This window comes from Convolutriloba macropyga, chromosome 1, assembly GCF_964194025.1.
Source record: "Convolutriloba macropyga chromosome 1, txConMacr16.3, whole genome shotgun sequence".
NCBI classification, from domain to species: domain Eukaryota; kingdom Metazoa; phylum Xenacoelomorpha; order Acoela; family Convolutidae; genus Convolutriloba; species Convolutriloba macropyga.
Window position 1 is genome coordinate 55,335,589 of NC_134468.1, and position 17,180 is coordinate 55,352,768.

A 17,180-nucleotide genomic window follows, 5' to 3' on the forward strand; every position below is an offset into this window, starting at 1 on the left:
TTTTGCTTTCAAGAGCGCGGTTTCTTTTTTCAATACACTTACTTCTGTGTCTTGAATAGTACTCACGACAACCTCTGGAGCAATAGGTGTTGACGTTGATGATATGGCTTTCATCTCCATTGCCGTGTGATAACTATAAAAAAAGAAATTAATAAATTAAACAGAAATTGAATCAAAGATAAAACTCAAATTGGAATCTTGTGCGATAAGACTGCAACAGCAAAGTTTTTTCTTGCCGAGGCCAATTTTACTGCTTTATTTACTGTTCTAGTGTCGTTTAAAATTCTACCCTATTTGACTTCTAAAGGACCACAAAGTCATAAAAGAGCAGATCATAAGAAAAAACAGCACTTTCTTTTAAATTTTACAATTTCGATTTATACAGCCACAATGATATTAGTTTTAAACTCATAGTTGCTTCACGAGTATTATAAATAAACCAAAGCTCCTGAAATGAGCAAAAAGTAAACGAAAATGGGATTAATAAAAAAGGTGAGTAAAAGTGATCAAATTGCGTTGAATCAACTACAATTGAATTACTAAAATCAGCAGTTACAATGAGTTTTAATAGATATTATTGGCTTAATTAGTCTTCCTCTCAGCTTAGAAAGTTTGTCTGAACATTAGTTAGGGGAGCTCTTTTAAAAATTGTTATCAGTTATTTATATCAGTTAAGCTAAAATCAGAATTAACTGATTTGTTGCTTGTTTTTACGAAGAAATTAAAAATTCCAGAAAAATCAGCAAAAAATTTACAAAATTATCAAATGAAGAAGCTCGACAGCCATGTGAACAAATGAAAACATTATTGTCATTGTCTCATTAGGGTCGAGGCCGAACTGTTACCTTGTAAGAACTTGCAAGTTCTTACAAGTCAACCATTCGACTTACAAGGCTCTTACAAGTTAACCATCTGACTTACAAAGTTACTTACAAGTTAACCATTCGCACTCACACGCCACACACCACCACAAAGATACACACACACACACCACACCACACACACACAAACAAGCACACACACATACAAGCCCACACACCCACACGCACACACACACAAACACACACACACAAACATACACACACACACAAACTAAACCGTAACAAACGTTGCAAAACGTGAACGTAAACAGATGTTTGGAAAGTATAGAATCTGGAAAAAGGTTTTTTAAAATTATAAAAAAGGATATAAAAATGAGGGGGGCATTAAATTAATTTGAAAAAAAGCTGACATTTGGATTTTAAAACTCAATCGATGTCAATATTTTAGGAATATTTTTAAAAAAGCAAGCGCGAAGAAGCTAATTGAGATCTACTCTTTTTAATGGAATTGCAAAAAGGATCTCTCTTGAATTGATAAAATTCAACAAGTAAGCATTTTGTCTAATTAGGTAAAATTGTATTTTGTTGTCCAAGCAGAGCAACTAACTCCCACGAGCTTTCTAAGGTAATTGACTGAATGTTAAACTGAATTTACCAATAAGAGTTGTGCTCGACCGGAGCGAACTTGCAGGAAACTTACAAGTTAGCAATTTTTTGTAAGTTCTTACATGTTTACTATCTGACTTACAAGTTTTTTCAAGTTAACCATTTGACTTGCAAGTTCTTACAAGTTAACCATCTTTTGCAAGAAACTTGCAAAATCTTACAAATTAACGATCTGTTGCAAGAAGCATGCAAGTTTTTTCAAGTTAACCATTCGGTCTCGAGCAGGGTGAGCAGATTTTATTTTATTTTTATCAGAACTAACCAATATTGAGCAAATTCAAAACATTAAAAATGGTTAATAAAAATCAGCCAACGTTCATAAAAATTTTAAACCACGGTATCTCGTAGGAAAATACAGACATCGAAAAATCCTTTTAATTATGTGTTCTATGTTTAATGTGCATCCCTTTGAAAGCACTCACAACACAGTACAAATTTATCGGTCTAACAAAAAATGCAATGGGAAAAAATTCCTCCCACGACTAAGTAAGGTCGGATTAATAAATATCGTGGTAAACTCACATATGTTCAATTAGAGAGCCAAGGCGACCTGTCATTAACACTATTATTGACGGAACAACAAAAAGGAAAAGGGGAGAGCATTTTGCAAACTGTGTTTTTCGCTTTTCTTTAAAAGCCGTTGGGGATATCTTTTTCTCAATTTTACGTCTGATCGACAACATTTAGTAAGTTAAAAAAGTGTCATTGGTGTCAATAGGAAACTTTGTGTTAATATAAAAAATCGATTTTGGTACAGCAAATAATTGAAAGTTAGGTGGTTGAAGTTTGCTTTTCAAGAGCTATCTTATGGTTCCACGTTTATCTTTCTAGGATGCGCAGAACATTTTCCGATTGGTTCTTGTGAAGAAACACAAACCAGCTTTGCATAAATATTTCCCATTTCCAAGGAAACGTTGGAACCATTATAATTACATGAGGAGAGCCAAAATTTGTGGTTTTCAGTTTGATTGAACGCATACAAAATGCGGAAGTTTGATATGCCTGGACAACGCAATGAACTATAAATATTTATTGATTTAATTATTGAACTAGACTAAATTAACGAAAACATTATTTGCTACAACAAACTAGTGAACTGAAAAAAAAACCGTACCATTGAAATTGTTCTACAATTTTATTGCGTTGTTCAGACTGCCTTCTCCAGGATTTTTTAGTCAAAAACAAAGTGATCACATGACATACTACTTTTTTTCATTAAACCAAGACTTATACTTTCAGTTTTTCATTAAGAGGCCTTTGGTAAAAACAGCAAGATTATATATAATAGAGTATTTACTATTTGCCTTTGTTTACAATCTTCTTAGGTGTGTTGTGTTTCTCTCTTGATCTTTATGTTTAAAACTCAAAGATTAACAGAAGATAAATTAAAACGAAATCATGGTAATCTCACTCATCAAGTTCACTGTGCTTTGACTCATGATTTAAAGTAACTATGAAAACTAATGGCTAAAAATTGCCTTTCAATGCTTTGAAAATCACGAGAAAGTTGATACTCGAAGTTTTCAGACCATTTCATAATTGTATTGGACAATTCAGCGTTCACCTGACTTTTATATGATTTCAGCTAATTCAGGAGCAGGCAGCTGTAGTTGTATGGCAATGCAGCTGACGTAAAACACCTCATGATATGTATCGTTTTGACACAAATTACTTGAGTTGAGGTTGAGATTTCACAATATGCTTAGGAAAATGCATCAGCATAAAAACTGAGATAGGGAAAACACTTTTGTATTAGTTGTCTATTAGTCATCGTAATAGTACCAGTTTTAGTTATAGTTACTAGTACAGTCATAGTCACGTGATGTAGCGAAAAAGAGAGAGATAACAAAAGCAACATAACAACACACAGCTAAAGCAGACGCAGAAAACGGGTTTCTTCATATAACTCAGGAAAATATTGCAACAATAAAATGACCTCCGCAGTAAATAACGTGTTACTGTGGGCTGAGTTTAAATTGTTCTTTTGCAGTAAATTGTTACTGTGTTTTGTACGAACCCCAGCTTCTGGTATTTCATCTCGTGAGTACAAAAGGCATAAGCAACATAAGTTTAAGTTTAAATATTTTTGCATAAACAAGTCTTAGACATTTGTCTTTGTCTCCGATTCTTTTTTCTATCGGATTCAACTGGTATACATTTAGAGATCCCGTATTGTGTGATTTGTGGAAGTTCCAGTTCTATTCGAAAATGAAAAAACTAAGGTAAGCAAATAGTTACGAACTGAATTGTAATGCAACGGTGAGAACATAGCGGATGTACAGTTACAAAAGCGAACTGCACAAACAAAATATCCGGACAGTTTTTGAACCGCTGAAACGAACTGGGTGGTGTAAAATTTTTCTCGTCGCAACCGATTGAGAGAGCAGCCGCTACATTTGGTCTGCCGTCCCCGACAGTGGAAAACGAACTGCTGTCTAATTTATTGAGAGAATTACGAAGGTAACTTCTCAACGAAGTCATCATTAAAGAATCAAGCTGCTACCTAAACTACGGAACAAAGTAACTTGTTCACGGAGTCGAAGCAACCTGGATAAGCAGATTAACACTTGCCCAGAGCAGCTACCACAAAAAACAAGAGGGTTACGGTATTATAAAGAACAAAGACCGGCCCAGCAAACTCAAAACAGTTTTTCAACAGATAGTAGAGATCGACAACCGATTTCAGCAACTGCTCGACAAACAGAATGGTTTGAATTTTTATCGCACAGAACAACAGAAAATCTTCAAAAACTTAAATAACGATTGGTTACTATATTTTCATGGACAGAAAAGTATGTAAAATCAGCAAAATCATTACACTGTTTCTGCGTCTGAAGTAGAACCGCCAGTACTTGATTCATTGCCGACTGATCAAAACCGTTGTCTCTCAAAAAAAAATGACAACACAAGCCACAGGACACTGAACACCATTACACAAAACGAAAAACCAAACAATCAAGATATAGAGGACATTTCGGAAACATCCTCTGTGAAACGAAGAATTGAAAAAAATGAGGGATATCGAAAACTGAATTTGAAACAAAATTGCAACTCGAAAGAATACAATTTGAGAGAAAGAAGCTTGAGCTGGAAATGCCCAAGGAAAAACTGGAGATGCAGAATCAGCTTCGGGAAAGAGAGCGGGAACTATAGCGCAAGTTTAAATATTTTTGCATAAACAAGTCTTAGACATTTGTCTTTGTCTCCGATTCTTTTTTCTATCGGATTCAACTGGTATACATTTAGAGATCCCGTATTGTGTGATTTGTGGAAGTTCCAGTTCTATTCGAAAATGAAAAAACTAAGGTAAGCAAATAGTTACGAACTGAATTGTAATGCAACGGTGAGAACATAGCGGATGTACAGTTACAAAAGCGAACTGCACAAACAAAATATCCGGACAGTTTTTGAACCGCTGAAACGAACTGGGTGGTGTAAAATTTTTCTCGTCGCAACCGATTGAGAGAGCAGCCGCTACATTTGGTCTGCCGTCCCCGACAGTGGAAAACGAACTGCTGTCTAATTTATTGAGAGAATTACGAAGGTAACTTCTCAACGAAGTCATCATTAAAGAATCAAGCTGCTACCTAAACTACGGAACAAAGTAACTTGTTCACGGAGTCGAAGCAACCTGGATAAGCAGATTAACACTTGCCCAGAGCAGCTACCACAAAAAACAAGAGGGTTACGGTATTATAAAGAACAAAGACCGGCCCAGCAAACTCAAAACAGTTTTTCAACAGATAGTAGAGATCGACAACCGATTTCAGCAACTGCTCGACAAACAGAATGGTTTGAATTTTTATCGCACAGAACAACAGAAAATCTTCAAAAACTTAAATAACGATTGGTTACTATATTTTCATGGACAGAAAAGTATGTAAAATAAGCAAAATCATTACACTGTTTCTGCGTCTGAAGTAGAACCGCCAGTACTTGATTCATTGCCGACTGATCAAAACCGTTGTCTCTCAAAAAAAATGACAACACAAGCCACAGGACACTGAACACCATTACACAAAACGAAAAACCAAACAATCAAGATATAGAGGACATTTCGGAAACATCCTCTGTGAAACGAAGAATTGAAAAAAATGAGGGATATCGAAAACTGAATTTGAAACAAAATTGCAACTCGAAAGAATACAATTTGAGAGAAAGAAGCTTGAGCTGGAAATGCCCAAGGAAAAACTGGAGATGCAGAATCAGCTTCGGGAAAGAGAGCGGGAACTATAGCGCAAGTTTCAAATCACTACATTGAAGAAGGATGATGTACGTTCTCAGTCAACGAAGGCTTATGAAAGGTCGCCTTTCATTTGGATCCTAAAAAAGAAAGATGTCTCGGATTGGGTCAATAGGATGAGCAAAACACAAACACCAATTCGAATAAAAAAACCCACATTGATGTCATCCCTGAACCGAGTGAAGGTAGGCAGGTTTTATTTACGATATCTAAACTATCGGGATCGCTCAGCAAGTGTTGAAGACAGAGATGTTTTGCACAAAGTAGCCATGTGCAGTAACATTGGACATTCCAGCATTAGCAGTTTGCCAGAGTTGAAGTTGATTAGTTTTGACGGAAACCCGCTGGAGTGGCCTTAATGGTACAGCATGTTTATCGCAACAAAATGATAAAAGCAGGAGAAAATGAGCCATTTGAAGACGCTACTAATAAAATCGGTAATCTCGGGAATGGGATATTCTAAACAGTTTTACAGCGCTGCCTGGAGCATACTAGAAAGAAAATTTGGAAGACCGCATGTAATTATAGATGCGCAGCTTACGAGCCTACGACAAGCAAATCAAGTGAAGCCTCATTACTCAGTAAGCTTGATTCAGTTTTCTGTTGCTGTCTCTAATTTTGTGAACTGCTCAAGGAGTACAAGCAAATTGGTGATCTGCAATCAAGTTCAACGTTGTATATGGCAGTTGATAATTTACCACAGAAACTCAAAGAGAAATGGTGGTTCTATTTTGATGAAAGGACGAGGACTGCTTTGATCTAATCATGTTTTAAAAATGGCTATAAAGAATGGCATTTGGGCATAAAGGATTCTCAGCGTTTAAAAGTGAGCGAGAGCGCAAAGAAGAAGACAAGCGCAAAACAAAAGAAGAGAAATGATTCTCGAAGACGGCAAGTTTAAGTGCCAGTTCCAACAATAAAACTGCAACAATAAATCAAAGTAGCAAAGTTACAAACTTTCTCTCAGATAGTTCTAGTCTCAACCCAGAGTGGCAAAAAACCAACTAAACACATATTCTTTCCTCGACCGTGGTTCAACGGTATCATTCATTGATCAAAGCATTCGAGAGATATTGCAAGAAGTAGGCACAGATGTTACGCTTATTATAGCTGGCATAAACGGAACGAAGTACCTCGAGACCGAAAAGGTTCCTCTAACAATAAAGGGACCGTGTTCAGGGTTGCACTAGCTTGAGGCGTTTGTACATCCCTCAACTTCACTGGGAAATACAAACTATGACTACATCAAACTGAATCAAAGTGTCAGCCACTTGAGTGTACTTCCAAATAGAAGTTTCAATTTGGTGGAAATTGGCATCATCCTCAGTCAAGGTGCCTACGAACTACAAAAAGCATTAGACTAAAAATAGGAACACGAAGTGAACCTGTTGCTGTCCTGACAAAATTAGGACGATTTGCCAGTGGACCCATGAAGGGTAAGAGAGGACCAAATCTTTGTCATTTTGCCAGCGCAGAAGACGTGAAAATGACAGTAAACAAGCAATCCTGGTGGGACATAGAAACATATGCTTCCAAAATAAATGTTGTAAATCAAATAAAGAAAGAGCAACCAACTGAGAAGTTCTTAGAGAGCGCGACCAAGTTAACAGGCAAGCGGTACGAAATGGACATTTGGAAAGGGATGGTAATTATGGTATTTTCCACACCATCCTGTTGTGGACACAAAAGAGCCTGGTAAGGTTCGCCGTGTTTGCAACGCTGCAATACAATACAAAGACTTCTGCCTAAATGATATGTTGTTAGCCGGACCTGATTTACTACACGGATTGATCGGAACAGTATTCAGATTTAAAAAAGGACCAATAGCCCTAACCGCAGATATTGAATCAATTTTTCTACAACTGAAAGTTCCTGAACAAGAGGAAACAAGTGTAGATTACGATCTAAAGCGAGTAGCAATTGATAATGAGGACGAGTTTCCAATTCCAGCAAAGGCAATCCAAAACAGCTTCTACATGGATGATTTCATCAAGTCAGTCAACGCTCCTGATGAAGCAATCAATTTTTTAAAGCAATTGCAAACCCTTCTGCGGAAACATGGATTTGAACCGAAAACGTGGATCACCAACTGCAACAAAGTGATCGAAGAATTCCTTGAGGATTTTAGATCAATCAGCGACACAAAGCAAGTGGAAAAAGAACCTAGTAAGGTGGGTTTGTCCGTGCTTGGACATCAATGGCCTGATGCTGAAGATAGTCTGCAAGTTTGCAGAAGTACTAGCAAAGAAGCTGAAAGACCAATCACCCAGAGGAAACTCTGGTCTCTAGTTTCTTCAGTGTTTGATCTTCTTGGACTGTTTGCACCATACAGTGTCCAAATGAGGCGATTCCTTAAGGGCAACTGGATAAAAAGTGGGCAAAAATGGGACAACTCAGTGGAACCTAACGAAGAAGAGGAGTTCCTGAAATGAAAAAACTAGCTTCCAGAAGTAGCAGAAGCTAGCATTGACAGAAGATACTTCAGCGCAGGTTAGAACAAAAGGAAACTTGAAGTTTTCACCGACGCGTCTGTAGACATAATGTGCGCAGTGGCATACGTAAGTTCCCTACGTACCCAAGAAATATTCAGCAGACTTAGCGTCTGTAATCGGAAAGTGCAGAGTAGCACCGACGCGACACCGTTCGATACCATGTTTGGAACTACAAGCGGCAGTTACGGCAGTGAGACTGAAAAAACAGATAGTAAAAGAACACGAATCACTGATTCAAAGTTATAATGTTTGGACAGAACCTACTACTGTTCTCCAATGGATACACAGCTCTCATCGCAAACAACAAGTGTTTGTAGCGAACCGAACTGCAGAGATTTTGCAACTGATGTTTTACAGTGGAATCATGTGAGTGGTATCAACAATCCATCCGTCCTCGGGACAAGAGCCACCTACGTTCATCAACACAAGAGAAGTGAGTGGCTCACTGGGCTGGAGGGGTTGAAGCAACCAGAAAACGAATGGCCTGAACACGTGAATTTAGAATTGACCACCGACGAACAAAACGAACAAATGGCCTTCTTATCTAGAATCAAAGAAAAGGAATCAATTGTTCTATGTGAACGATTTAGCAATTTCAACCGACTGGTTAGTGTAATGGCATACGTGCAGCACGTATTTAACAAACTCAAGCCGGCAACAGAAACACCAAGTGTCGATTAAAGAGAAAACGCACAAGCACGCATTTTTAGACCATTGCGGCAAGTACAGTTTGCTGAAATGATGAAGTCTCTGAATGCTGAGAAAAAAACCAATAAACACCAAAATTCTTCAGTTTTCCCCATTCATTGACCAGCAAGGACTCATTCGTGCCAATGGCAGAATAGGTAAAAGTCAATTGAAATTCAAAACAAAACATCCAAAAATGTTACATTGGAAACATCAAGTAGTTGAATTTTTCTTGAGAAATGAACACAAGAATAGCCATCGCGAAGGCACTGAGCATGTCATAGACATAATTCAGCAGAAGTTCTGGATCCAAGGCATACTAAATGCTTTTGAGATCGATCAAAAACAAATGCATTACGTGTCGAAAAGGGAGAGCCCAAACGGAGTCACCATTAATGGCAGATCTGCCTGAAGAACGATTAGTCGCATCAACAGTATTCTCGAATGTGGGTTTGGACTTTTTCGGATCATTCACAGTAAAGATTGGTCGAAGAAAAGAAAAACGTTGGGGTTGCCTTTTCACATGCCTTATTTTGCCTGCGGTGCATATAGAGGTTGTACCAAAGCTGGACACTAATAGTTGCTGAACGCAGTTAATTATGCGGTTTATAGCTAGAAGAAACAAACCAATCAAAATGATCAGCGACAACAGGACGAACGTTCAAAGAGCGGACCGAAAGTTCAAAGAGTTTGTCACAGCATGGAACGAAGAATGAATTGGAAACTATTTGCTTCAGCAAGGAATAAAATGAAAGTTCAATCAAACTGCAGGACCTCACTTTGGAGGAGTGTGGGATTGAATGGTCAGAAGTTGCAAGAAAGCAATGTATGCAGTGTTGGGCATCCGATCAATTACTGAAGATGTTCTCTCAATCACTATGTGTTTTGTTGAGAAAACATTGAATGCAAGACCATTGACGCCAGTCAGTTCTGACATGTAGGATTTGGAAGCTATTACCCCAAAAAACTTTTTGCTTGATAACAAAAACGTTTGTCTTGCTGATATATCATGCGCAGAATATTTTGTGGATCATCGAAAACTCTTTCGACAAACAGAAGCTTACTCGAATCCTATCTGGCACAGATTCCTAAATAAGTCTCTACCAACTCTCATTAGTCGAAACAAACGGAAATCTGAATTTGACAGCAATCTGCACCAAGGTGATCTCGTTTGGTTGGTCGAAGACAGTGACAAACAAGGATATTACCAACTTGGTTTGTTGACAGAAACAATTGGGGCTTTTCATGAGGAATTCGATCGGCAACGGTTCAGACGAAGGAGTCTACAGGAGGCCTGTTATGAAGCTCGTTCCCAAACTACCAATTGACGAAGATGTTTTCACGAAGAAAAACAGGGGCAGCGATGTTGAGGCTGAGCTTTCACAACATGTTTAGGAAAATACATCAGCAAAAAACTGAGATAGGGAAAAACGTTTTTGTGTTAGTTGTCTATTAGGCCCAGTTTTATAATAGTCCCAGTTTTAGTTTTATGTACTAGCACAGTCATAATCACGTGATGTGGACAAAAAAGGAGAAGTAACACTATCAACAGAAACAGACTCAACAGTATTCGCATAGCAAATGGTTTTCTTCGTATACATATGCAAATTTTTGCAATACTAGGTTTTCTTGATAATTGTTACGTGTTTTGTTTTGAAAGTTATTCATGAGCAGTATATTATTTGTTGCTGTGTCCTGAATCTACGAATTATTGGAGCTGCAATTCAACTGATACGAACCGCAGCTTCTGGTATTTCATCTCGTGAGTACAAAAGGCAAAAGCAACATAAGTTTAAGTTTGAAAATTTTTGCAAAAACCAGTTTTAGACATATTTCTTTGTCTTCGATTTGTTTTTCTATCGGATTGAACTGGTATTCATATAGAAATCCCGTATTGTGTGATTTATGGCAAATCCAGTCCTATTCGATAATGAAAAACTAAGATTAGTAGTTACGAACTGTAGTTACGAACTGGGTTGTAATACAACGGTAAGAACGTAGCGGATATACAGTTACAAAAGCGAACTGCAAAAACAGAATATCCAGATTTTGATCCGCTGAAACGAACTGGACGGTTTAAAATTTTCTTCGTCGCAACCTATTGGGAGAACAGCCGTTACAACTTGGAGGGGGAGCTAAGAATTAAACCTTATTTTGTTCTGTCGTTTTCGGCCGATCGATATATTTATCGTAAAGAGTTGTGAGTGGTTCCATTAGAAAGCTCGTCAAATACAGACAATTATAATTGGGGTTTTTTGTATTTTGCGAGGCTTTAATGAGTTTTAATGTTTTTGTGAACATTGGATCCTTTTTTGGAACTTTTTGGTTTTCACTGATTTTCATTTTCTGATATCCTAACACCAATTAAAATATGCTCAATGATCTTATTTATTTCTTTTTTCTAAAAGAAATTGAGTTGCTGAATATTTTGGTGTGACTGCTTTTGCAAAAGTTAATTTGATAATATGCGAACTGCATGTGAAAATAATTGAGTTAATTGAGATACAGATAACTGATTTTTTTTTAATAATACAGATCATTTCTTAACGCATAAACTAGCATCAAATCATTTAGTTCAGCTAAAACAGCTGAAACAACTGAAGGCTTCTCTAAAACCTGTTTCTACAATCCTTATATGGTGCAGCAACGTCTATTATACCCTCAACTAACTGGCAAAACTATTTGAAACTGCTGTTTTGCCTCATTTGTACTAAATTAAATCAGTTTGAAGTGTATTATGCGGTTTTTTTTCGCAATTGTTTTGCGGAGGAATTAAGGAAGTAGTGTTGGCATATTTTCAACATTCAACACTGTTTCTTTACATTTTTTTCAAAACTTTTGAGCTTTGCGCGTGCTTTTCCTAGTTTTGTTTTCTCTTGACTTAGCCACAATAATAGTTTTCGATTTACCCTGTTTCGATTTCCATTGTTACCGGCGGGCTTTTAAGAACGAATATAGGGTTATTAGTTACTGGCTTGTGATCATTATGACATAGTTAAATTCTTATGACTTTTGTGACTTTCACACAATGTATTTTTACAAAATATTTAAGAATTGTTTATTTTTTCGCGTTCATTTTTTCTTTCTGTTGCTTGTCATTCGGTATCATTATTGAAGGCTCCAATTGATGTTTAATTTGGTCTTTAAAAAACAAAATATTCCTTTTCAGGAAAAAGCTTACGGTTACTATGACTCTGAACTATGTTCTTTAAAACTTTTGCAATTTATGAATCTGTGTTTATAAGGCTGTAGTTAAAAGTTTTGCTTATAATTGGTGTTCGTTTTGTAACCCTATTATTTAGTCTAATTACCGATAGATGAATTTTAAGCAGCCATAACTCTCTGTGCTATGTTTTTAGTTGCTAGCTAAGAGTCTTCAAGAATTTGAAACAACTTGTTTTCGGGAAAAAAGTGAAATTCTAAATTATGCCGCCTTTTTGATCTTTATTGACTGGGATTATAGTTTCATTAACGACTGATATCATCTTCTTAATAAAACAATTTTCATTTTGAAAAGTACCTTCTTTTTTTTAATTAATGTTTTGCAAATTTGATGCTGATTGTTTTTTGTAGAAAATAACTCTGAAAGTAATTGGTTTTTGATATTTCATATTTGGTTTTAATAGTCCTCGTGGGTTATCTAAAAAGACGCAATTTACGTCAATTTTAATTTTCAGTTTTTAGATAATGGTTTTTAAAGTAACAGTTTTTCAAGACTTTGGTAATCCGAAAACCGCTGATACCCAAGTCGCTAGTTTATTCTTTTCTCTGGACTATCTTTTTAGAGCTGTCCAGCTATTCTTACCTTGTCTTCTTCTTCGTTTTTTGCTACGACTCTCTGATCACGCGCCAAGAAAAAGTAGAGCGACTTTTTATTTACTTCTGCCGAAGAGCAGCTGAAATTGTGTGGCTGAGATTATTTGTTTTATTTGTGTGCCTGAGATTATTTGATTATCAGAAACACCCTGCAACTATCATTTAACATTTACGTCAACGATTTAGCAAAGATTGTAGTAAAGGATTGCACGGTAGTCCAGTATGCAGGCGACACTTTTCTTTTTACAACCGACACGGACGAAATATTGTCAAAAACAAAACTTGAACCTAACAACTCAAAAGTAATTGTTTTTTTACAAAGTCCCAGTTAGTGGTGAGCAACCAAAAAACAGAATATATTGTGTTCAGCACCAGAAAGAGGTTAACAAATACTGTTCTGAATGTCGACAATGAAAAAATAGCATAATTAAATAGAGTGACAGATCTCAAACTTCGCAACGAAATATTACCAGTCTCTTTTCTCTTTGAAATATCATTGCTCAAAATTTTTTTCCGCTTACTCAGCAACGATCTTCCAGCATATAAAATTCAACCTCTCTCTACCATGAGAATAAAACATCATGACAGGTCAAGAAAAATAACGTTCGATACAAGAAAGAACAATACGTTTTTAACTGACTTTTTGTTTGCACACCACAAGTCATTCCAATCTATAATAGTCTGCCTTTTTTTATTAGACTGAAAACAACATCGAAAGCTTCCTTAAGAAAAGAAGTGAAAGAAATTTTTTACTCTTCATGATTTTATAATTACAAAATGCATTTTAGGCCATTTTTTACTAATTTAAGGTCACAATTTTGGTTAAGTAATATAATGGTTTTATAAGTTTGCATAATGTTATATTCTTCACTTTAAATTGCATCTTTTACCATTTGCATTTTATTTTTATGTGTACCAGAGGAAATTTACAATGTTTTTTTTGTTATTGGGTTCTCTATCAATTTTCATGTAAAATGTGTGTTATGTTTTTGCGAATCCCAGTTTTAAATTACAGGCATATTTGCTATGCTATTTTGAAACTCTACCGATCTCTGCTTCGTTTGGTAAAAATTTAAGCTGAGAAAGTGGATGAGTAGGATCAGAACACTATATGGGAACGCACAATAACGAGCCGTTTTTCAAACAATACAGAGCTGTTGTGGTGTTGAGTGCTCTACCAGTCGAAAACTACAAAATTTTGCAAGAATTTTGCCAGATAATGCATTGTTCTTCCATTTTGCTTGCAAGATTCTGGCAAGATTTTAACTTCTAAGCAGCTATCTGAAAAACACACATTTGAAGTTTCGTTTTAATTCAAAATGTTTTAAATATTTTTTCATCTGGTTTCAACCTCAGAAGTGCGTTAAAATTTTCCCGTAGTACAAAACATTGCAATAATTAGAATCTGCACTTGAGTCTGATTAGAGGATGATTCGAGTGCATTTGAGTCTGATTAGAGGATGATTCGAGTGCACTTGAGTCTGATTAGAGGATGATTCGTGTGCACTTGAGTCTGATCAGAGGCCGTATCGAACGCACTTGAGTCTGATCAGAGGACGATTCGAGCGCACTTGAGTCTGATCAGAGGCCGTTTCTTACGCACTTGAGTCTGATCAGAGAACGATTCGAACGCACTTGAGTCTGATCAGAGGCCGAAAATTTGTCGCGAAAAATTTGGTTGGTTGTGTTGTTTGGTTGTGCAGCGCAAATCGCCAACGACGCAAAAAAAGCAGAGAAAAGGTGCATTTTTCCTGATTTGGTCTAGATTGAGTCTGATAAGCGGTCCATCTGGAAGGTCTGAGCATAGTCTTTTTGTAGTCTGGACAATGGTCTGAGTGAGTCTGACCGTAAGCGCACTATAGTCTGGACAAAGGTCTGTGTTCGGTCTGAAAAGCGGTCACTATGGTCTGGAAAGTCTGATCATAGTCTGTTTATAGTCTGGACAATGGTCTGAATTTGAGGCTGATCATAGGCGCACTATAGTGTGGACCAAGGACTGGGTTTGGTCTGATCAGAGAACATTTTGGTCTGGAAGGTCTGATCAGAGGTAACTTCGCTCTGGAAAGTCTGATCAGAGGTCATTTCAGTCTGGATAGTCTGATCATAGCTCAATTTGGGTCTGGACCTAAACCTGGGTACTATACTTCGGCAATAGGACATCCACTCATCTTTCCATGATCTCAATCGAAAGTGTTATTGATGTTGTGTTATTGATGTTTGTTTCAACAGGTGGGATCAAAGAATCAGTTGATCACAGGTGACACAAGAGGATACATTAGCATATGGAACATTGAGGAATATGCCGTGAAACCTGCTGGCGAAGTAGTCACAACTGCACCTCCCCTTCTAAAGAAATTCAAGGTCCTTACAATAAGTATAACGCGCATAGTTCTTAGTTGATACTATATGAGTATTGTTGTGTTTATAAGATATTTCGCAGCTGAGCGAAGCCCCTATCTTCGACGTGAGGTCGGTTTCTTTAGCCGCAATTTTTTCTCATCTGCGCTTTTCCCTACAAATTACTTATAAACTTTGTTTTTAATATATGTATATACAATATAATTTTGCCCGAGTTTCCGCTTATTTCATGAAGTTTACACAAATATATTTAAAATTTCTGCCTTAAAACTCTCTCTTTCCTGAAAAAAAATTGTCATATTACGTGCTCTGTATACTGGACATGAACGCACGAAAGTCTGGATATAGGCACCTTCCGTCTGGGACGGTCTGGACATAGGTACTTTCCTTCTGGGACGGTCTGGACATACTTGCTTCCGTCTGGGATCTCAGCCTGGGTATGTAACTTCTACAGAGTTATTACGTGAAGAACCTGTACCAATTACGTGAGCTGTATCACTGTCTTCTAAGTTTAATCAAATATTTTACCAAAAGTGTTGATAGGTTTCATTTCCTGCAGCTTCATAATGTTCATGGAAATAAAGTATCATGCAATAATTGATATTTCTAGGCGCACTACCATGCGATAGTGAGTGTGGAGTGGTTCAAACATTCATCTGGCACCAGTTTCATCCTCTCTGCCAGCAGTGACAGGGCAGCCAGACTCTGGAGCTACGGTGGAAGTCGTCTAGTGGGCACCTTTGGACAGAGCCACAAGTGGGATCTGAGAGATGTGGCTACTTGGAACCAGGAGGGTCTGGACCTCTCAAATTCGTCTGGGTTCAGCAAAAGCACTACTTTTGTGTTAGTACACTTATCCGTACCAATGTCATCAGTGAATTTTGTCCCTAAAATTCGATTTTATATTTCGGTTTATCGCAGATAGAAAAACTACGTTACTCTTTAAGGTCTTCCAGGTACATGTTGAATTAGGGAGAGACCACCCGCGTCTAAACTGTTGTGCCTGCAGGTGAATCAACAGAACAATCAATCCCAAGGATACATTATACAATGGTCCGAAATTCCATAAGGATCAAAAAGTACCAACTGAAAGGTTTTTATTTATAGACTAACGAAAATTAGAATCTAAATCAACTTTTAAGGAAATCAATTTTTAAGGCACTGGAAATTTGTCACAAAGTGTAATAGATTGAGAGCGTGCGTCACTGGAGGCTTCTGCCAAACTATATACATAAAACAACGCTTTAGTTTATAATATAACGAGGAATCCCGGTAATGTGCGTTCGCAAATAATTTTCCCAAACCATTCATCTAAATTTTTGACTTAATTGTCTACCAAATGTGCAAGAGATAGAAAACTTTCAAAAAATCGTAAATGTTCGAAATTAATTGGTGTATACATTAAAAAAACTGCTTTCAACTCAAAATCCTAAAGAAATTACAGAATGCCTCATTCAGGATAAACAACAAAATCAAGTAAGAACAACAAGCTGTATTTGAGACCAAAGCTCAATGTCCATCTAAGTCTTTAAAAGAAAACATTAAAAAAGTCAAAATAGCATCAGATCAAGCCTAAACTAAACAAATTAATTTGCATTTTAAGGGAAACTTTAATTGTCATTACGGGGAATAATTAACAATTAGACAAAAAAGGAAAAAAGGCAAAGGTGAAAAAATATATTTAGAATTGAATTTAATTTCAAAGTCAAAAACATTAGACGTCGAGTGAAATCACTAAATGGCTTCATTTAAAACTCCATAGGAAGCCATTGACACTTGTCAATGTCCAGAATGTCATACGACTACAAAATACAAGCAAACGTCAGAAAGTCAAATAAATTTTCCAAAAAAACTGTTTCGAAGCCGTTAAAACCATAATCAATTCTCAAAACAACATTATTATAATCAGTTGCCTCTTTCTCAACGCCATTAATGTGATAAAAAACTTGTCTTTAATATCTAATGTGAAAAGACATAAAATGTCCGAAAATAAAAAAAAAGTTGTGAAACCTCGTAGTATCAAATCCAAAAGCCACTGAAGATAAAACCGCATAGAGAACTAACTATAGTCTAATTCACTTGGAAGAAATTGCGACC

The 17,180-nt window shown here is 36.7% G+C and overlaps 1 protein-coding gene across 1 annotated transcript in view; it reads left to right on the top strand.

Annotated features, from left to right (window-relative positions):
* Positions 1–17,180, top strand: part of LOC142340479 (cilia- and flagella-associated protein 337-like) — a 67,784-nt gene that overhangs the window by 48,283 nt on the left and 2,321 nt on the right. The window contains exons 13-14 of the mRNA XM_075391058.1: positions 14,955–15,086; positions 15,694–15,926. Of these exons, the coding sequence (XP_075247173.1) occupies positions 14,955–15,086; positions 15,694–15,926 (365 nt within the window). The remainder of the gene's footprint in view (positions 1–14,954; positions 15,087–15,693; positions 15,927–17,180) is intronic.